The 22150-nt window shown below is 40.8% G+C and overlaps 1 protein-coding gene across 1 annotated transcript in view; it reads right to left on the reverse strand.

Moving 5' to 3' along the window:
• The window catches only part of GLUL (glutamate-ammonia ligase), a 62489-nt gene that overhangs the window by 30388 nt on the left and 9951 nt on the right, over window positions 1–22150 (reverse strand). Inside the window, exons 2-3 of the mRNA XM_044085388.1 lie at window positions 6733–6912; window positions 5482–5643 (exon numbers count right to left, since the gene is read on the reverse strand). Coding sequence (XP_043941323.1) covers window positions 5482–5643; window positions 6733–6898 — 328 coding nt within the window. The 5' untranslated portion in view covers window positions 6899–6912. The remainder of the gene's footprint in view (window positions 1–5481; window positions 5644–6732; window positions 6913–22150) is intronic.

Below are 22150 nucleotides of genomic sequence, written 5' to 3' on the forward strand. Positions count from 1 at the left end.
AAACTCCGCTTAAACTCTGCGCTTTAGAACAAATGTGCTAGGAACACATCCTTTGTAATACCTAAAACTTCATAGTGCAACTTTGAGATGGGGTATGGGAAGTTTTTACTCAGGATGGTTTGACCCCGATGGTTCGACCCCATTGAAATGGCAAAGCAAGAAAAAAATAAGCCACAGATATTTTGACATAAAGAAGAAAAAATGTTATACACTGCTCATGTATCCACATAGTTAGAGAAAATGTCAAAGACTGCCTCAAAAAAAAAAAAAGAAAAAAAGAAAAAAACAAGTCATGAGGATATATAACTGTTTAAAACATTTGCATTTGAAATACATGTAATAATATTATTAATGTTAATTAAAAATAATATTAATGTTTACAATGTTAAATAATATTGATTTTAAAATTAAGTTTAAAAACTATTATTAAATTAATTATATTTGCAAATTAAATAAAATGTTAACTAAATTAACATTTACATATAAAAAAGTTAAATAATATATATAATTCCAGTGGAAAAAAATCATGATTGATATGTTAAGCAATTAAATGCATTTATAAAACTTTAAAAACTTAAAATATTTTTTTTATACATATAATTGGGGTCAAATAGTCTGGGGTCAAACTGTCCACTAGCTACTCCCATAGACAATAAATGTAAATTTAAACATGAAAGTGTATACAATTGCATTGGGGTCGAATCGTCCATGGTCGAATAGTCCTGCTTCCACTTAGGGACATCATTGTGGGGGCAGGGGGCTTATTATTCAAAAACTTTTACAACTTAAATTCTGAGCCAGTGTGGATAACAAAATGTTACATTAATAGTCTGGTAGTTAGCCCAGAGGATTCAGGCTATGATTTGTTAATGAGCTGCTTTGTGCGGTACATGGTCTGAGTCCCTTTGAGACCTTAACTAAGTCACTTAACTAGACAATGCAACAGTGCTATGGCACAACTGGAAAACTGGCTAGGCTCCTCAATGGGCTCCTGAACTGCATGCCTGAACAATGTGAGCACCAACCATCCGAAAGCAGTGCATCGAGGGGTGGGGGGAGTGAGCATACAACATGGAAGTTATATAGCATTTAAAGTCCATTGGCCACATCTTGCCAGTTCCACTATGACTTGTACACAGATGATATTGCAATCCAATGAAAAACAACTGGTCATAACCTTATCCAGATGATAATCGAGAATTAAAGAATTTTTTGCAACCCTTCCTGTCCCCTGACATTGTATAAACTCCAACCCACATTTGCATAAATACAAAGAGGGAAGAAGACCTCCCAAATAAAGGAATCATTGATGGCATGCACTTAGAAATTGCACCAACAGTATTAGCTTTGGAAAAAGGCAATCAATGAGTTGAGCTTCACTGAGGTGAACTTGGTCAGTTGGCACCTTATGCAGTTTAACCTTGACAAGGTGTAGGGAAGCCCTCTACAACATGCTCATGGATAAGTTATACTCAGCAGTAATTCAGTGCATTGCAAATGAGGCAGTGTCATTTTACGAACAAGCATATAAGCATCAACTTTTACTGAAACTGGCAAATGCATATGACTGTACCTGATTTTAAATACTGTCCTCAGAAAATTATGCACAATTAATTCACTACCAGTCAGAAACAGAATAACAGAAAACAGAAGGCAAGTTGGATAAAGTGGTGATGACTGTATCCAAGGGTGAGAGAGTGGTGATTGGAGCAGATTTCAATGGGCATGTTGGTGAAGGGAACAGAGGGGATGAGGAGGTGATGGGTAGGTATGATGTTAAGCAGAGGAATGCAGAAGGTCAGATGGTAGTGGATTTTGTGAAAAAGATGGACATGGCTGTGGTGAAAACATATTTTAACAAGAGGAAGGAGCATAGGATGACATACAAGAGTGGAGGAAGATGCACACAGGTTGATTATATCCTATGCAAGAGGGCCAGTTTGAAGGAGATTGGGGACTGTAAAGTGGTGACAGGGGAAAGTGTAGTTAGGCAGAATAGAATGGTGGTCTGTAGGATGATGTTGGTGATCAAGAAGAAGAGGAGGAGTGTGAGGGCAGCACCAAGGATCAAATGGTGGAAACTGAAAAAGGGTGATTGTGAGGTGGATTTCAGGGAAGAGTTACTCGGTGGGAGTGAAGAGTTACCGAATAGCTCGGTAACTACAGCAGAGCTAGTAAGGGAAACAGCTAGAAAGGTGCTTGGTGTCACATCTGGACAGAGGAAGGAGGACCAGGAGACCTGGTTGTGGAATGAGGAAATACAGGAGAGTATACAGAGAAAGGGATTGGCGAAGAACTGGGATTATCAGAGAGATTGAAGAAAGTAGACAGGAATATAAGGAGATGAGGTGCATGGCAAAGACAGAGGTGGCGAAGGCTAAGGATAAGGCTTATGAAGTGTTATATGAAAGGTTGGAGACTAAGGAGGGAGAAAAGGACCTGTACCAATTGGCTAGATAGAGGGACCGAGCTAGGAAAGATGTGCAGCAGGTTAGGATGATAAAGGATAATGAGGGAAACATACTCACAAGTGAGGAGAGTGTGTTGAGCAGATGGAAAGAGTACTTTGAGGGGCTGATGAATGAAGAGAATGAGAGAGAGAAGGTTGGATGATGTGCGGATAGTGAATCAGGAAGTGCAACGGATTAGCAAGGAGGAAGTAAGGATAGCTATGAAGAGGATGAAGAATTGAAAGGCTGTTGGTCCAGATGACATACCTGTGGAAGCATGGAGGTGTTTAGGAGAAATGGCAGTGGAGTTTTTAACCAGTGTTTAATTAAATTTTGGAAAGTGATAGGATGCCTGAGGAGTGGAGAAAAAGTGTTTTGGTGCCAATTTTTAAGAATAAACGTGATGTGCAGAGCTGCAGTAACTACAGAGAGATAAAACTGATTTGTCACAGCATGAAGTTATGGGAAAGAGTAGTGGAAGCCAGGTTAAGATTAGTGATCAGCAGTATGGTTTCATGCCAGGAAAGAGCACTACAGATGCGATGTTTGCTCTGAAAGTGTTGATGGAGAAGTACAGAGAGGGTCAGAAGGAGTTGTATTGTGTCTTTGTGGACTTAGAGAAAGCATATGACAGGGTGCCCGGAGAGGAGTTGTGGTATTGTATGAGGAAGTTGGGAGTGGTAGAGAAGTATGTAAGAGTGGTACAGGATACGTACGAGGGTAGTGTAACAGCAGTGAGGTCTGCGATGGGAGTGAGGGATGCATTTAAGGTGGAGGTGGGATTATATCAAGGATAACCTCAGCTCTTTCTTATTTGCAATGGTGATGGACAGGTTGACAGACGAGATCAGACAGGAGTCCCCATGGACTATGATGTTTGCAGATGACATTGTGATCTGTAGTGAGAGTAGGGAGCAGGTTGAGGAGACCCTGGAGAAGTGGAGATATGCTCTAGAGAGGAGAGGAATGAAGGTCAGCAGGACTAAGACAGAATATATGTGTGTGAATGAGAGGGAGGATAGTGGAATGGTGAGCATGCAGGGAGTAGAGTTGGTGAAGGTGGATGAGTTTAAATACTTGATATCAACAGTTGAGAGTAATGGAGAGTGTGGAAGAGAGGTGAAGAAGAGAGTACAGGCAGGATGAAGTGGGTGGAGAAGAGTGTCAGGAGTGATTTCTGACAGACAAGTACGAGTAAGAGTGAATGGGAAGGTCTACAAGAGGGTAGTGAGACCAGCTATGTTATATGGGTTGGAGACAGTGGCATTGACAAAAAGGCAGGAGTCAGAGCTGGACATGACAGAGTTAAAGATGTTAAGATTTGCACTGTGTGTGACGAGGGTGGACAGGATTATGAATAAGTATATTAGAGAGTCAGCTCAGGTTGGGCAGTTTGGAGAGAAAGTCAGAGAGGCAAGATTGCATTGGTTTGGACATGTGCTGAGAAGGGATGCTGGGTATATTGGGAAAAGGATGCTAAGGATGAAGCTGACAGGTAAGAGGAAAAGAGGAAGGCCTAAGATAAGGTTTATGGATGTGGTGAGAGAGGACATGCAGGTGGTTGGTATAACAGAGCAATATGCTGAGGACAGGAAGAAACGGAAACCGATGATCGCTGTGGCGACCCCTAATGGGAACAGCCTAAAGAAAAAGAAGAAAAAGATATTAATGTACTATTATGAAGGTACCACTTACTGAATTTTGTGTGCAAATATCCCAATACCTGCAGCAAGTAAATGTTGTGCAAGTCACTAGAACTGGTGAACACTCACTTGAATGGCATTTCCAGAGCCTTCTACCTTCAAAAGTTTAAAATGTTGCATAAGTCAGATGCACAACACATTTACAAAAATGTGCAAAGCACTTATCACAGCAGAAGCACTTCAGAATAACTTTTTTGAGTTTCTGCACAACAGAATTTATGGAAGACATGGAAAACTGGCATGATTCAAGGAAGCTTTAGCAGCAATACCTAGTCAATGGTATGGAGATGTAGTGCGAGCCTTGTATCATCCAGGGGTTCAAGTTACTTATTAAAACTGGCATGACTCAAGGAAGCTTTAGCAGCAATACCTAGTCAATGGTATGGAGATGTAGTGCGAGCCTTGTATCATCCAGGGGTTCAAGTTACTTATTAAAACTGGCATGACTCAAGGAAGCTTTAGCAGCAATACCTAGTCAATGGTATGGAGATGTAGTGCGAGCCTTGTATCATCCAGGGGTTCAAGTTACTTATTAAAACTGGCATGACTCAAGGAAGCTTTAGCAGCAATACCTAGTCAATGGTATGGAGATGTAGGGTGAGCCTCGTATCATCCAGGGGTTCAAGTTACTTATTACCATTAAGAAATCTGAACAGCTGATGCCTCTATGCTTTCAAGACTCAAAATATTATATTAACTGTCAGCAATATGATACAGATATTCATGGCTTAAGGCTTCTAACTATTACCCAATGCACAGAGTATTAATTTTACTTCCAATTAGTTTGGGCTTAGTGTCAGACAACCCTGTCCAAACAAAACCTTCACACCTCTGAAGTTATACCATTCTCTATCGCACATTCATGACACCGCACAGCTGCACAGTTTAAGATCTTTGTCTCCACATACAAAAAAAAACAGATGCTCCATATGCTTCCAGTACATACATTCCATCACAAAAGGACTGTACTAAGTAGATAAGTGAAAGGAACACTTCACCAACACTGCATCAGCTCCTCCATACTGAATAAAACAGCTCTTCAAAAGTTCATACTAGTAAAGGATGCAGAGTTTCGGGCCAACATGTCACACACACACTCTCCACTGTTAGATGCAAACTGAAAACTAAATCCAACTTTTACAGGGTTAAGAAAACATTTGGTGTTTCTTAGTGTCTTAAAAGGGTGTAAAAGCTGACACTAAGAAACACTAAAGAGGCACATTTAAAATTAACATAAAAAATACACGGCTGGGCCCAGTAATGGCATATGTTATGATAGGCTGTTTATGGCCATTTGGTAAAGCAAGTGTAAAGATACCACTTCCTACCTGCAGGTTTCCTATTGTACTTCAGGACTTCACAAAGTACCAGTTTGTTTGGGTCTTTTCGGAAAGGATCCCTAAACATAGCAGATGGAATGAGGTACATGTCACTGTTTGAGCCTTCAGACTGGTATGTACTGGAGCCATCGAAGTTCCACTCTGGCAGCTCTGAGTATTAGAAAATACAAAAATGTTACAAGCAACAGCTTTCACATGGGAAAAACACACATACTGCACTATTTGTTTAAAGATTAGGGATACACTTCAAAATTAAAGTGGTATAAAGGCTGAATGCTTAAATATCACTAGTCTGAAATGCACTCTCAAGAAAAAGAAAATGTCATGGCATCTTAGGCCTACTCTTGCTTCAAAAAAAAAACATGGAAGTAAATATGTTTAAGGATGCCTTCCTGACAGGTGGCTTGCCTATTCAAAACTATATCAGTTTTTGAAACCAATGTCATTTTGAAACTTCAGTGCTATGGTTCTGCCAAAACTGCAACAAAATATCATTTTAGTACTTCCTTAGAATTAAAGACCTGAGTCTTCCTCTTAATGTTATCAGCACCCTTCTATGGGTACAATTACTATAACTAATAGATTTCAAATTAATCCTGTTGTAAGACAGTTTCAATGACAAATCAGATGAGACAGAACTACACGTTTCAGAAGTTCATATTAGGAGTGGGAAAAAAATGTTCAAATTACTCAAAGACAAACTTAGGAGGATAGTTTCTGAGCAAATAATTGAATATCCAGCCTGCATTTTCAAAGTAACAGGTAATCAAAATTTGGTTGAGGTAAAGTTATAGTTGGGGTATATGCTGTAATCCAAAACTTTAATTTGCAAAGCAACTTAAGTTCATTTTTTTAAACTTGGCCTGCAATGAAATACTAGGATAGTGATAAACTTGGATGCCTGATGAAATATTGCACTTGGCATATTTGATCACCCATGAAAAGTTACCTCATCCCTAGAAGCGCTAAAATGAGGAACATAGAAAAGCTGAATCAGATATTCAAATACTTGCTATATTAGGCATATTTAGCATATTTGTACTTGCATAAAATGATTATATGCTTGCACTTGCACAAAACAAATCGGTGGTTTCCAAAAATATTACCAATTCCTCCTGCTGAAAATACACACAGCAAGCACTGTGCAGAGATTTCACGCACATGACAACATCATCATCATCATAATACAAGGATCTTGAATTCTGAAGGCATGGTAAAATTAAGTTAATAAGCCCTTACCAGCCACGCTCTTCGGCTCAAAGTCCAGAGTTCTGGTCTTGCAGCGAAGTCCTTCTCCAGTTCCATCAACCCAAACATACATAGCCTGTACTTTACTTCCTTGTGTCAGTTCCATGTAAATCTGCTTTACAACTTTGCTTAACCTGGAACTAGTGGACAATGCCATCTTGTTGTTCTAATCTAGGAGACAGAAAATATTTGTTTTAACAGTCACCAACATGAGTGCTAATACCACTTCATTATTCCAGCACAAACAGATTAGCAATGTCAGTTACATTAAACTAATGTCTTTCGACTTTTCCCGGTTAGGGGTAGCCACAGCAGAACTTCGGTCCGCTAATGATTGGCAGTGGATTTTTACGGTGCCGAGGTGCCAGCCTAACACCCAACCTTCAAAGAAGGCACACCCATTCATGCATGCACCTACCTGCATGTTACATTACTGGTTAATATAGATCTGGAGACCTACAGAATATGGTCTGCTACAATGTGTGATCTGTAAATCTACACAGTGCGCAACCTTTAGGGCTATGATGACCAACAAGCCAAACAAAAAAATAATCAAGGCTGTAACACTAAAAAAGTCATAAAAAGAACCATGCAAATACTTGCAACACAGACAAAGTATAAAAAAATGTGCAACACCTGTCCCCAAAATTTTACTTATACCATTATTTGTACAACCTGCGTATTCACCTACTTTTCAGACATAAGCAAGCCTTGAGTATATTTCGCCCACCAAAATCTAATTTCTGTAAACAAACCAAATCGTCCCCCAGGTCAGCTTCTTCTATCCTTTTCCGTAGCCAAAAAATGGAACGCTCTTCCTCCTTCTCTAAGAATTTCTGAAAACTTTGATCACTTCAAAACCCAGCTCTATTCTTACCTCTCCAATAACAGGAAATGCAATTGTACTCTACCTACCTAATCCTGCTTAATACATGCATACATCCATACACATAAAGTATCTTCCCACCATACCCAATAGGAGATTAATCTTACTGTTTTCTTACAAATGTGACTTTAATACCATTCTCAGATGATTTAAAACCTCAGTACTATGGTGAGATTCTGTACTACTGTTCTCTAATGTATAAACATGTAAATATGCATTGTACATTATACTATGTTGCTATTTTACTTTACTTATGTTTAACTTTATAACATGTACTACTTACTTAACTATTACTATGTCTACTATGTTTTATGGAGCTTTTCTCCCTGGGCTTCCACTGAAAATGGGCTCCTTGAGCCCAGTGGACCTCCCCGGTCATCAAACCAGAAATAAATAATAAATAAATAAATATCTGGTTTCTAACACACTTCATTTGTATGTCATTACTTGTCTTAATTCTAACTTTTCATCTACATTTAGAAACTGCATGCGCACCTGTATTTCTATCCATGCTTACAAGCTTCAGCAGACTTGTACAGCCACAACCATCAGTGAAGTTTACTAGCTAAGTAGATTACAAACGTACACACCTAGGGACAGTGTAGAAGTTTCTGATTAAGACAAGGAGGTAACAAAAGAATAACCATTGAAAAAAATACATTTGTAAGTCAAGGCCAATCACAGAGTATCACCAGAGCACATTTAAAAAACTGCATCCACTTTTTGTGTACAACCCTTGATACACATATATTAAAAGAAGCCGATATGAATGGATTTAAAATTGTTAAACTACAGAAAGTGAGGAAAACGACAAATGCATTTAATGCAAAGATACAAAAGAATGGACATGTACATACAAAATGGAAGTAACGTAATGTAAAAATGAAGACTAAACTGAAAACACCCAATATAATACTAATGGCAATAAAAATGGGAGCCAGTATGGACATAGCTGATAATTGTCAGGACAGTAGCAGTCAGCCATTTTTGCACACGGTACCACCAAGAATATATTACTTAATGTGCAAAAATATGACCTAAAAGTAAAATTAATCAGGCAAGGAAGCACATTATACCACATTTGCTGAACTCCTAGAAGCATCAGACATTTCTATTATAATACAAATGACATAAGGAAAAGTGAAATGATTTCAGAGATGTACTGACATGGACTTAGAAACACAGTTAAATGGTGACCATGACAGAATGGCCATAGCAAAAAACATCAAAAAGGAAATTCAGTCTTAAGTTGGGTTCAAGGTTATAAAAGGGTGTATCAGAGGTTTAATGTCCTTGAAATAAGTTGGGTCCAAGGCTTAATTTTCAAATGCAAGTAGATTATGGTCTTAACCAGCTAAGAAAATATGCCCAAAAAACAAATGAGTCAAGGAGTCAGAGTTTTAACCTTTATGTAATACAAACAAACTATGAAACAATGAAAATATGTATTGAAAGACAGTGCAAGGAAAGTGTAAGAAAGCTACAATGTACTGGCCAAGAATATCAGCACAGACAGAGAAAGTGGAGCAAAACTGTCTTATGGGCAGTCTGTACCATAATGATGCAAGAGAGATGTAACTTGAGGGACTCCACAGCGTGGTTGGCAATGGCAAAAATCTTCATGATTGGAACTGAATGAACATAGATTTAACCACAGTCAAATGAGTAAGCGGAGAACTATACTTACAGTAAACGACCTGATGAACATAATGTGCAACAGTAGCATGGGAGAAGTCACCATGTTGTTTTGGAATACAGAAATACTTTGCAGAATCTTAGTCCCTTACCAGGTCATTTACTTACAATACACAGAAGAGTGAATGAAAAAGTACTGACCACTTCCTTACTAATACCAGACAATCAGGGTAAGAATATAGACATATTAGAAAAAATTCCCAGAAACACATATTTTTTTATGACAAGTGCTCAGACCTCTCAACCAATTGGGGACAAATTTTCACAGAATCAGGGACAAGTCAAGAAAAAATCAGGGACATTCAGGGACACTTTTAAAATATTAGTGCTATTAACTTGAAACATTGACAGATTCAGAGCATATGAATTAATACACATTTTCTGAAGTAAAAGAAGTCTATAACTCTTAATTATTATCATTATTAATTAAGTGTAATTCACCACCTTTCCTCCAAACGTCACTAGATTTAGGAGGGATTAAGAGGGACAAAGCTAAAATTTGAGTCAAATTCAGGGACATCCCTGAAAATCAGGGACAGCTGAGACGTATGCAAGTGCTCCAGGAGACTCACAGCTCTAAAGAGAGGAGATGCAGTGAGAATCTTGCAATCTTGGCAGGATCAGCAAGAAAAGACAGTAATCAGTGAAGCAGCTGAACAGAGCAGGTTTCAAGGAGATTGTCAGTTGTACAAAGCAAAGTGAAGACCTCTCAAACACATGAATGCCTTGGCAAGCAGAAGCTGAGAGAACACCAATTAAAACATATTACAAACTGGAGACAGTACTCTTGATGAGATAAAATGTATTACAAACTTGAGAAAGTAGTCTAGTACGAAGAAGTCATGCAAATGTGCAACTACAAGAAAAAGAGCAATTAACACAGTCCCAAAACGAGTCCACAACAGAAAATAGATTGAATATTGAATACAAATGGTCAAGAACACAAAAATGAAACTAAGTTGTACGGAGAGTTCATCGTCATTCCAAATTTGTAGCAGACTCTGAAAATGTATTAGAATGCCTTATTATGCATGCATGTATGTATGTAATGTATATAAAAACAAAGTCACTAGCCTATTTTATGTACAGATGAGGTGAATGGCATGTTAGTATGGCAATAACGTTGCTACACTAGTAAGTATTCAGTATGTACCTCAAAGTACATTTTTTATCATTTGGGGGGAGAGGAATACATAGCACTGGGCATTAAGTATAAGCAACAATCCTATTGGGTGTGCATGTCACATGATCATCCCAACAGTATTAGGCAATCACATAAGAGCTCGCAAGGAAGCTTGCCACCCATCTGACTAGTAAAAGTTTTTTGTGCATCCCAGTACACATAATGAATATCGCAGCAATATTAATTAAAGAAACTATTCTGCCTTGCACTAATGTAAACACAGGTGGTAGTAGCAGGCCTTCAAAATATTATTTTTTTTCCATTTCCAATGTTCCTACTACTGCATTCAGGAGTTTGCAACCTGCAAAGGGCCATCGGAGTTCAGTCTTTTCAACCTTTCAGACATCTAGTAAGTCAAAACTTGATTTTTTTTTAAATCCACTGTTTTCTACAGCTCTTCATATATTTTTGAAGCACTGACAGTACTATATTTATTTTCAAAGAAACAGAATGACCTTAATGTCTTTGTATTTTAGATGTCTACATGTATATTTTATTAACAGATATTATTTTCTTAGGTTCATAGGAGATTACTAGGCTAGTGGCCCTAGTGCCTTTTCAAGCCTAGCCATGTTAATCCCAAGTATCACCATTTGGCTTTTTTTTTGTTTTTTGATACTTCACAAAACAAATTTATGAACAGAGCTGGTCTGTGATCAACACCGGCTACTCCTGTCCATGAGGAACATGGGTGCCACCTCAGGAGTGAATCTGCAGTCTCCCATCCAACTGTCTGGGTTGCGACTGAATAGGGTCAGTGAGGAGCTATGTTTTTCATGAATGTGTTTGTCAAAATGACTGGAATCACCACCTTCTTTTTACATCACATGTCTACCATCTTTCATTTTTATAAGGTATTTCACTAACTATTGCATTCATTACCAATGCAGCCAATATTCCACTCATTTGACATCTATGCCTTATACCACACTTCATGCAAATTTCTTCTCTTAGCCATCCATTCATTAACACTGCCACTCTATTCTTCTGATATGCTGACATAAAAACACTCCACTAATTCTATTACCTATTCCATACTTCTCCACAACATTCTCACAAAACAATCTGATGTCAATTTTTATTTTATCCTCGAAATATGGGTTTGGTTCCTCAGAACCAACTCAGCCATTAGTACAGCTCATGAAAGCCAAAATCTTTCGAGCTTAACCCTTACCTACAATGCTCCTCTCCTAGTTGCCTCAGATCTCGTTTGCTGCTTTTCTTGAGAACTGCATTTGCCATTGCTCTCGCGCTAAGTAAAACGTTTTGATATAATTCACATTTTTGAATGAGTTTCTTCTTTCTTCTCTATCTTTAGTTGTTAACCTACTCACTTCTTTATACCACTTTTAAATGTATCCTCTCCTTCTCTTTCCATGCACCTCAGTGTATTCTAAACTATCATCATTGATAATTCTTCCTTCTCCCATACACCTTGGTATATTCTTGGCTATCATTGTTGACAGTTTTCTTCCTGCTGCTTCTCCTTAGATTAAAAACTACTTCTTTCTTCAGTAAGTTTTGTTGCTGTTTCTGAATCTGTGTGTGTGTGTGTGTGTGTGTGTGTGTGTGTGTGTGTGTGTGTGTGTGTGTGTGTGTGTGTGTGTGTGTGTGTGTGTGTACTTTGTATAACTGGCTTGTAGTCACCAATTATTTACAAACTTTAAAAATATTGTCAGTATGGCAGATAAACCTAAAGTCACTGGTTTCAAAAGATTCTAGAAATGCGGGCACAAAATCCCCATGTCAGATGTACATTCACTAGGTGTTTATTGCCTAGGCCTTGTTCACCTTCAAGAAGACTGATGTATATGCCACAGTTTCAGTCACAGGGCACTAGTGGCAAGCCATAATATAAACTTATTTTGAAGGAATGCTTCCATCAACCTTCAGTGAGGCCTTATCCAGTGCTAATAAAGCTAAGAATAAGACAGATGTGTCTTCTTCTTCCTCATCTTTGTCTTCCAAAGTTATTGCAAAAACACAAAAGCCTATTGGTGTCTTCCACTCCATTGGCACCATCCTCGAAAAAGGCTAAGTCTTCGGTACCTTTAGAACTTGTGGAACTGACCGACTACTACACCAAAACTTCTGTCCTGAAAGGACCTACTGAACCGAGTTTATCTGATCCAACAGTCTTTGGCACCTAGCATTTTGGAGCAGGAGCATTTCAAATTTTCAACACCAAAACTTTCAGTCTAGGCATCTCTTCCATTATCGACTATTTTGACACTGAGTAAGCAAATTGATGAACCATCTGTTATATCTCTTCCATAGACATCATATTCACCTTCTTTTGACCTCTTTGCAGGAAGGCTGCCTTTGCCCTTTCTGGAAAGGCCAAAATCACCCTCCACCCTTTTTATCCATCTCACCAAGAGCTTAACTGAAGATGATATGGAGATGCTGCTGAATAAGGGTTGTCTTCACCTCTTCGGTCCCAGCCCCCTTGGGTATGGGAGCCAATTCTTCCTTTACCCCTCCACATTTTTCTCCTCTGACATCTTCAGAAGCATTGGAGTTCTCAGCTCCAAGCTGTCTGACCCCGACTGCATTGGTTCTGGAGATATCCCTATCTTCAGAACCGGTTCTTGGTTGGAGATCTTCGGTCCCTTTGGATTAGGAAGCCTCATGGGGCCAAGTCTGTCCTGCCAGCTCCGGGGGGCATGAGTCGACACGTATTTTTTCAGAATTGTCTCTGCATCTTGGGACTTTGGCACAAATCAGCTCAGTTCCAGCTTTGGTCTCAGAGGCTGTCTTCTCAGAGTGAGGAGTGACCACAGTTCATAGGTAGGTATTAGGCTATCGGCCCAAGGGCCTACGTAAGCCTAGCCAAAAAGGTTTCCTGGCTTATGCCACCCAAGAAAGTTATTTTCCTGTGCCACTGTCAAGCAGAGACACAGAAGTGATCCCCGGGGTGTATTTCCTATTTCCCATCCACTCATCAAGATATTTCTTGATGAGTGCTAATGAAGAACTTTGCTTGACATAGATGGGTAACCTGTTCCAGAGTATGGGAAGTCTCTGGGACAGGAATCTATCCCTCCAGCATGTCCTGTTTATTGTGGTGACAAGGTTGAAGTCCCTACAGCGTGTAGTTCGGAGGGATTGGGATTTCTTTAGGTGTAGCATGTCCAACAGCTCTGGGTTTGACATAGCTTTATATGTTAGGTAGAAATCACCTCGGAGTAGGCGATATGCTATGGAGTAAAGCTGGAGTTTTTTGAGGCGGTCAGTGTAGGGCATTTGTTTGAGGCCAGTAATCCTCTTTGTGAGGTACTTCTGTGGCCTTTCCAGCTGCTGCAAATGTCTTGTGAGGTACATTCCAAAAGGGGCATTGTACTCTATAATGGGTCTAATGAGTGTCGAGTGGAGGGGAACAATGACCTCTTTTTTCCTGGATGAGAACCCTTTTATGATGAGGTGTGCCACATAGAAGGACTTCCTGACTACTGTGGTGATGTGACCATCAAAGGAGAGACTACTGTCCAACTGGGTCCCAAGGTCTCTTATCACACATTCGGTGTTAAGTAGATTGCTGCCTATGTGGTAGTTCATGGGTACAGAGGTTTTACCAAAGGGGATGACACTGCACTTTTTGGCATTGAGCTTGAGGCCATGGCTCTGACGCCAGGCATCTGTCTCAGTGAGGCCCTTCTGTAGGATGTCCACATCATTTGGGGACTTGACTATGGCTCCTAGTTTGCAGTCATCTGCGAACTTCATTAGCCAGAGGCCTTCTGTGTTAGCCTGTACTTCAAAGACGTAGATCCCAAGCAGTCTTTCTCAGTTCCGGGCTCCCTTCTTTGGGGGTCCAACTTCATCTTCTTCCACTTCGGAGCCAGTGTCCCTTTTCTCCTCATCCCCAGATATTCAACCTGCACTCCCACTGAGTCAGCGAGTGCCAAGACCACAGGAGTCTCAGATAACAGTTCTCTTCTGTTGTGATACCTGCCCAGATAACCCCACTGAGGAGGTCCCAAAGAAGAAAAAGCGCAAGAGGAAGCATTTGAATTCACCAGAGGAATCAGTCACCAAAGACACCGGCTTCGATGAAGGTGAAGAATCCCCACCCTATGTTCAACCCCTGATGATGCCTCCTTTGGAGATATCCTGGAAATATTGAAACAGATGGGTGACTACAAGTCCCAAAATCCCTCTTGCAAGGAGTCAGTGTACCTGCAGGCCTCTGGCACTCAGCCCTCTACCTCTTGGGTGACTCCACCCACTGATGAGCTCATTCAGTTGATCTCTCAGTGGGTGTGGAAGGCCCCTGATACTACTAAACCTCTCTCCAGAAAACCTGACAAAATACTGTCCACCCCTGAAGACAAACAGTTCTGGGCCAAAGGATTAGCTGTTGATGCCATGGTCATGGCAGCAGCCATGAAAAAGGAACTGGACAAAGAGAGTTCCTCCATACATCCACCCAACAGAGAGTCTCGGGTGATGGATAGGTTTGGAAAGTGGGTCTATGTTTCATCGATCTTTGCTTTAAGGTTCTTGAATTTCTTGACACACTTCACTAGATTTCAGAGGGATCTGGTCAAGGAGTTATCGGATACCCTCTCAGGAACTGTTTCTGAGGGCATCCAAGAAAAGGTGGCTTCCTAATTGGCTACCCTGGAGTCTGTGTCCAATTTGCCCATGAGGGTCATTGCTCATGCAGCCAAAGGGACCACCAGAGCAGTGTGTTCAGGCTTTGCCATTGAGAGACACACCTGGATGTGCCTGTGTGATTTTTTTCAGAATCATTTAAGTCTTCATTTGTCAATGCACCCTTTGATGAATCATCCTATTTGGTCCAAAAGTTAGAGAAGCTTTCTCCAGGTGTGCAAAGGATGGAAAGACCCTTTCTGCTGTGGGCATACATTTTTCTACTCCTCAACAGCCTTTCTCTAGAAATCAGAGAAGTAGTGGAAGAATGTGGTTCTAAATGTCCCAAGGGCCTTTTCACAACACACATGGAGGTAGTTCCCCCAGAGGCAGAGGGGGGGACTTTAATGGAAGACACTGCCCACGCAGCAGAGGTGGCCTGCAAAATCAGGGTTTCAAGGATTCTTTCTTTGGTAAATCCTACCAGTGCTTCTGAAAGGAGGCCCGATTGTCTTCCTCTGGAGGCAGTCAGGGGATGATTAGCCCTGCACCAAAATGCCTGCAAAATAACATTAGATGCTTGGCTGCAGAGGATTATATCCAGAGGCTATACAATTCCCTTTTCCCTTCCACTTCACATATGCAAGAAAATCCCTGATGTTCCACCCAGTCAGAGGGAACAAGCAGTTCTAGAAATATAAAAACTTCTTGAAAAAAGAGTCATCCAATGAGTTCCACCAGACCAGAGAAAGTCTGGAATTTACTCAAGTTTCTTTTTAGATCCAAGAAAGACAGGTGACTGGAGACTGATTTGGATCCAAGTGTACTGAACAAATCAGTTTGTCAAACCAAATTCTGTACGGTCATCGTACAGTCCATTTTTCCATTTTTGGAAAAAGATGATTGGATGTGCTCAACAGATCTTCAAGATGGGTATTACCATATAAAGATGGACAAATGATCCAGAAGATTCCCCTGCTTCCAGCTGGGATGCAGTTACTTTCAATTCAGAGTTCCTCACTTTGGTCTCACCACAGCCCCCAGGGTGTTCACCAAGTGTATGGCAGTAAAAGCAGTTCACTTGAGACTGCAGGGATCCGAAGTGTTTCTGTACCTAGACAATTGGCTCATTACTGCTCCGACTAGGCTCAGTTGATAAAAGCAAGAGATCATGTACTTCATATTTGCTCTTACATGGGAGTAACTGTAAATTATGAAAAATCAGAGTTGACCCCATCTCAGAAATTAAAGTTTATAGGAGCCCTTCTAAATACTCAAACTTCCATAGCTTCTCTTCCCCCTGAGACATTACAGAAAATTGGAGTTCAGGTACAAAAGCTAATCAGCAACAGAAAAGTAACCACTGATCTAGTCCTTCAAGCACTGGGCTCCATGGCTGCAGCTACAATGCTAGTTCCATCAACAAGATACCATATGAGGATACTAAATGGTTGTTAGTGTCTCAATGGTCAGTATTACACCAACACATGTCTGACCCGATTTTGATCACCAGTCTTTGCAAAAACGATGTAACTTGGTAGATGCATTCCAAAGACATTCTGCTAGGCCGTCTCGTCGTCCCATCATAACCCCAAGCCATAGTGATCATGGATGCCTCCCAGAAGAGATGGGGGTCATTATCTGGGAAAGACTATCCAAGGCACTCGGCCCCCACAGAGGCCAACTTGCATATCAATGTACTGAAGCTAAGGGCAGTGCTTTTAGCGTTGCAAGCCTTTAAGACTGGTCCTCTTCAGGAACAAGTGTGATTCACATGGAAAATATGTCAGTGGTTTGGTACATCAACAAACAGAGGGGAACCAAATCCTACCCCTTTTGTTGAGAAGCTCTCAAAGTGTGGCAGTGGACAATCCCTTCCAACCACTTTCTGAAAGCAATGCACATTCCAGGGAATTCAAATGTGACAGCAGACAAGCTAAGCAAGTGTATTCTCCTGCCTCACGAGTGGTCCCTCACTCCAAAAGTGACAGAAAGGATTTTCCATCAATGGGTCCAGCCTTACTGTGACCTATTTGCCTCTCCCCTAAACAACAAGTGCAGCAACTACTTTGCCCTGACTCCCCCCAGGGAAATCACCAAGAGATGCTGTTTTCCACATGTGGCCCTCCAGACTACTATAAGCCTTTCCCCCAATTCCTCTAATCCCGAAATTCCTACAGAAAACAATCAGGTCGAAGAGCAAAGTAATCCTCATTGCACCTTATTGACCTTGACAAATATGGTTCCCCTTTCTTTGGTCTTATCTGATTCAAGGTCCATGGATTCTTGACCCAGCTCCAGACCTTCTGTCTCATCCAAAGGGATTAAGCCATCCAAACATTGTAAATCTCAAACTGAAAGCTTGGTTTCTCCAGTTCCATTAGCCAGGCACCCCCCCCCCCCCAACTCTCTTCCCTGGCACATCATATACTGTTAAACTCTCACAAGCCAGCTACTCGTAAACTCTACTCTAGTAAATGGAGGAGGTTTACCTTCTGGGCTCGTGATAACAATAGTGACCCTTTTTCAGTGCCCATCAATAAAATTCTAGAATTTTTGCTTCACTTTTTAAAGAAGGTGCTTCCCAGTCTACTATAAGAATTCAATTAGTGGCTATTTCAAATTTCCAAAATGGGTTTAAAGAATCCTCTTTGGCTTCTCATAAGGTATCCAAGGCCTGCTTAAAAGGAATTATCTTGCTAAAATCCCCTTACAAGGATCCCACCTCACCTTGGGATCTCAGCTTAGTGCTACAAGCCATTGTTCACCCTTCTTTTGAACCTTCAGCTGAATGTGATCTGAAATTTTTATCCTGGAAAACCATATTTTTAGTGGCAGTAACTTTAGCCAGAAGGATTTCGGAAATACAGGCTTTACCATGTAAACCTCTTTACCTGATTTTCCATAAAGATAAACTTTCAGTGAGAACCACCCCTTCCTACTTGCCTAAGTGGTGTTAGAGACCAAAATCAGACTACTAATTTACCAGTATTTTATATATATATATATATATATATATATATATATATATATATATATATATATATATATACATACACACACACACACATATATATATATATATATATATATATATATATATATATATACACACACATACATTCATACATATCAACCATGGTAGGAGCAACAGTCGGAATCTCGACGTTCATGTGTACATCCATTTAGAAGGACGTACACAGGGCAGGGATTCACAGCATTACTGCGAATGGGTGATTTACAAACTATGGTCGACAGAATTTGTCGACTTTGTTGCGTCAACCATACAACCTACTTAATATGTATGAGTCGACGTTATTTGTCGCGGAAATCCCCGTTCGCGTAAGTGATATTTGTACTTTTGATAGTAAACCGTGTATATGTATATATACATATATATATATATATATATATATATATATATGTGTGTGTGTGTGTGTGTGTGCACATATATATATACACACACATACACACACACACACACACACACACACACACACACACACACACAGGTTCATAGATGTGTACTAGACTAATGGCCCTGGAGCCTTTACAAGCCTAGCCCATAGGATTACCCTGGAATCATGCCACCCGACCTTAGTTCCTAGTGCCTCTGTCGAAAAGAGAAAATGGAGTGATCCCCGGGGTGAATTTTCTATTTCCCATCCACTCATCAAGATTTCTCTTGAAGAGGGCCAGTGAGGTGCTCTGCTTGACATGTATGGGAAGTCTATTCCATAGAAGGGGCAGTCTCTGGGTTATGAACCTGTCCCTCCAGCATGTTCTGTTGATTGTGATAATGAGGTGGAGGTCTCTAGAGCATGTGGTGTGGAGGGATTGGGATTTCTTTAAATGTAGCATTTCTAACAGAGCTGGGTCAGACATGGCTTTGTAAGTCAAGCAGAAATTGCCTCTAAGTAGGCGATATGAGACAGAGAATAGTTTTTTGAGTCTATCCATATAGGACAAGTGTTTAAGGCCTAGGATCCACTTTGTGAGGTACTTTTGCAGCCTCTCTAGTTGTTGCAGGTGTCTAGTGAGGTACATGCCAAATGGGGCATTGTACTCGATGATTGGCCTAATGAGGGAAGAGTAGAGGGAGACAATGACCTCTTTCTTCCTGGATGTAAAACCCTTAGTAATGACATGTGCCACATAGAAAGACTTTCTGACCACAGTGGCAACATAGTGGTCAAAAGAGAGATTGTTGTCAACCTCTGTTCCCAGATCTCTTATAATGCCTTCTGTGTTCAGTGGACTACCATCAATGTGGTAATTCATGGGAACTGGGTTTTTCCCCAGGGGCATGACGACATATTTTGACACTGAGCCTAAGGCCATGGTTCTCATACCAGCCGTTGGTCTTATTGAGGCCTTTCTGTAGGATGTCAACATCACTTGGGGATTTAATAATAGCTCCCAACTTGCAATCGTCTGCGAACTTTGTCAGCCAGAATCCCTTCGTGTTGGCCTGGACTTCAGAGAATTAGATACCAAACAGGAGAGGCCCCAGGACCGAACCCTGTGGCACTCCACTTGTGACTGGTCAGTAGTCTGACTTGGAGTCAGCTACTTTCACACTGTGGGTTCTATCTGTGAGCCAGTTTGCAACTCACCTGGTGATATAGGGGTCGATGCCTAGCTTAGTGAGTTTTTCTATGACTCCTGAGTGGGAAATAGTATCAAAGGCCTTGGCTAGATCAAGGTAGGCTGTATGAACCAATCTTCTTCTGTGATACATCAGCTACATAACTATCAAGACTGCAGTTTCCCCTTGCATTACTGAGGCTGGAAAGACTAATATGCCCTCTCAAAAGCAAATAAGCACTCCTGCAGCAGTAGTACTGCAGGGATCGTCTTTCAATACAGCTAGAAACATCTGCATCCTTCTCTTTAGAAGAGCTATACAGAATTGGCTGCCACTTCTCTTGAACTAGCATTCCTGATCTTCCACTCCACGCCCAGGACTACATGTCTTTGCTATAGAAGGTTTTACCTATACAGTGTTCTTAGGATCTGGTACTAAGCTTTGCAAGAACTGCCATAGGTTATCCAAATTTCAGTTGATGCCAAGACCTCATATTCTAATATGGTTCCTCTTGTGTATCACAGCAGAGCACATTCATTTGTAAAATTAAATTTTGAATAGTTCTTCATACCAGTCTGCATTCTTCTGTATGTTTAGATGCACAGTTTTTTTTTTAATTATTTCTGTTATCGTATCTCGTATAAAAGGCAAACTTCCCTGATCTTGGTTCCAAATTTTGCTCAACCCCTCCTAAAATTAGCGACTCTAGAAAAAATGTAGTGGAGTATAGTCAGTAAACAACAGCAATCATTAACAGTTGCAGACATTTTTTCTTCAGAAAAGACCACATTAGTCCAAGTCCTTCTAGTTTGGCTAGTTTCTATGCCAACAGTATAAATATTTAAAAAGTGCCTCTTACTACTTTGGGTTTTGTCCCCGATCCTGGACATAAGAGGTTTGACAGTCGTGTTAAAAAAGGGCTTCAATTGTATACTTGTCAATGTATTCTTTACACAGTCCACATCATAAACACCTTAAGCAGACATTACTTATAAATAAAGCTTCACCTCCCATACACAAGGTACAAGGTTGGAATCTTGACCTTGGCCCTTGGAATTTGCATGCTCTCTCTGTGGGGTTCCTACCACCTCCAAAAAACATACTGAATGTTTCCATCTCAAGCTTGCGCAAGTATGGAGCTGTGGGCAGCAGCACAGATTTTACACAGTATCCCCAAGATAGGAGAACATGGATCAAAGATTGCATGCCGTGGCATGGCTAGCCACTTGACAGTGTAAAATATGGCACTTAGTGATTTAGTCGTGCTGAATAAAGTCACCAAATGGCCATGGGTATTTGTTACTGATAGATGGGTTGAGGACCCAGCCTACTCTGACCTACGTCAGGGACCCATGCTAACAATGGGAAGGGGGTGTGTGCCTCTACTGGCCAGTGTGTGTCTGACATAAATCCCATCAGCCCAGGGTCAATAAGCTACTGGCTGGCCGGTGTCCAGAAACCCTGGGATAGTTCTGGTGAATGAAAGCAGGAGATAAAACCAAAAATCTGCCAAACAAACTAAGAATTGTTACATTCAATGTAGGTCCATTGACAGGATGGTGCTTGGGAGTGGATGATGGGCAGTGCAGCAAAGCCACTTGGCTTGGGATCCAAGGAGGAGGACAGACTAGAAATGGTGTGGGAATTATGGTCTGAACAAGGCTGTAGGCAGAAGGATTTCATCAGAATTAGTGACAGACTTGTAGCAATCAGACTTCAGCAGCATTCCTAATCTGAGACTATGCACCACCACAGGGTTGTCCAGCAGCATTCCTAATCTCAGACTATGCACCACCACAGGGTTGTGATAATCAGGAAAAGAGTGCATGCAGTTAAAGCAGGACAACATGAACTGGTGTTGATAATGTGTGACTAGAATGCACACATCAGGACAGACAAAACAGGATATGAGGACTACCTGAGTCCACATGGGTGGGGCAACAGGAATAAGGAATAGGCCATTCTAGACTTATGTCTGGTAAATGGATTGACAGTAGCCAACACATGCTTCAGAAAGAGAGGCAGTCACAAGATAACATACAAGAGTAGCCAACATGCAACTCGGGCAAACTTCCTCCTTGTAAGGAAAGGGTATCAGGGTGGAATCAGAGGTTGCCAAGTCATCCCCAGCAAAACAGCATTAACCACTAGTTGCCAAAACCAGCAGCTAGCAGTGGCCAGAGAAGGCTCAGATGTCAGGAACCAGGCTGAAGACCTAGAAGTTGACTGGAGAGAGAGAGAGAACAACAGTTCAATGAATTACTCAGGGCTCTAGCACCTCAAGAAAAAGAGGAAATAGCTGGAGATGAATGGCAGTGCCATAAAACGTGTGAGGGCTACAAAATAGTTATGCAGCCGAACCGGGCCTAGAAATAAGGTACATGAGAAAAGCTGGTGGTGAAATGTAAAAGTCCAGGAAATCATCAAAAGAAATAAGGACTGCAAGAAAAAAATGGGCGAC

Source organism: Protopterus annectens, chromosome 10.part0, assembly GCF_019279795.1.
Source record: "Protopterus annectens isolate FY-2018-M chromosome 10.part0, PAN1.0, whole genome shotgun sequence".
NCBI classification, from domain to species: Eukaryota; Metazoa; Chordata; order Ceratodontiformes; family Protopteridae; genus Protopterus; species Protopterus annectens.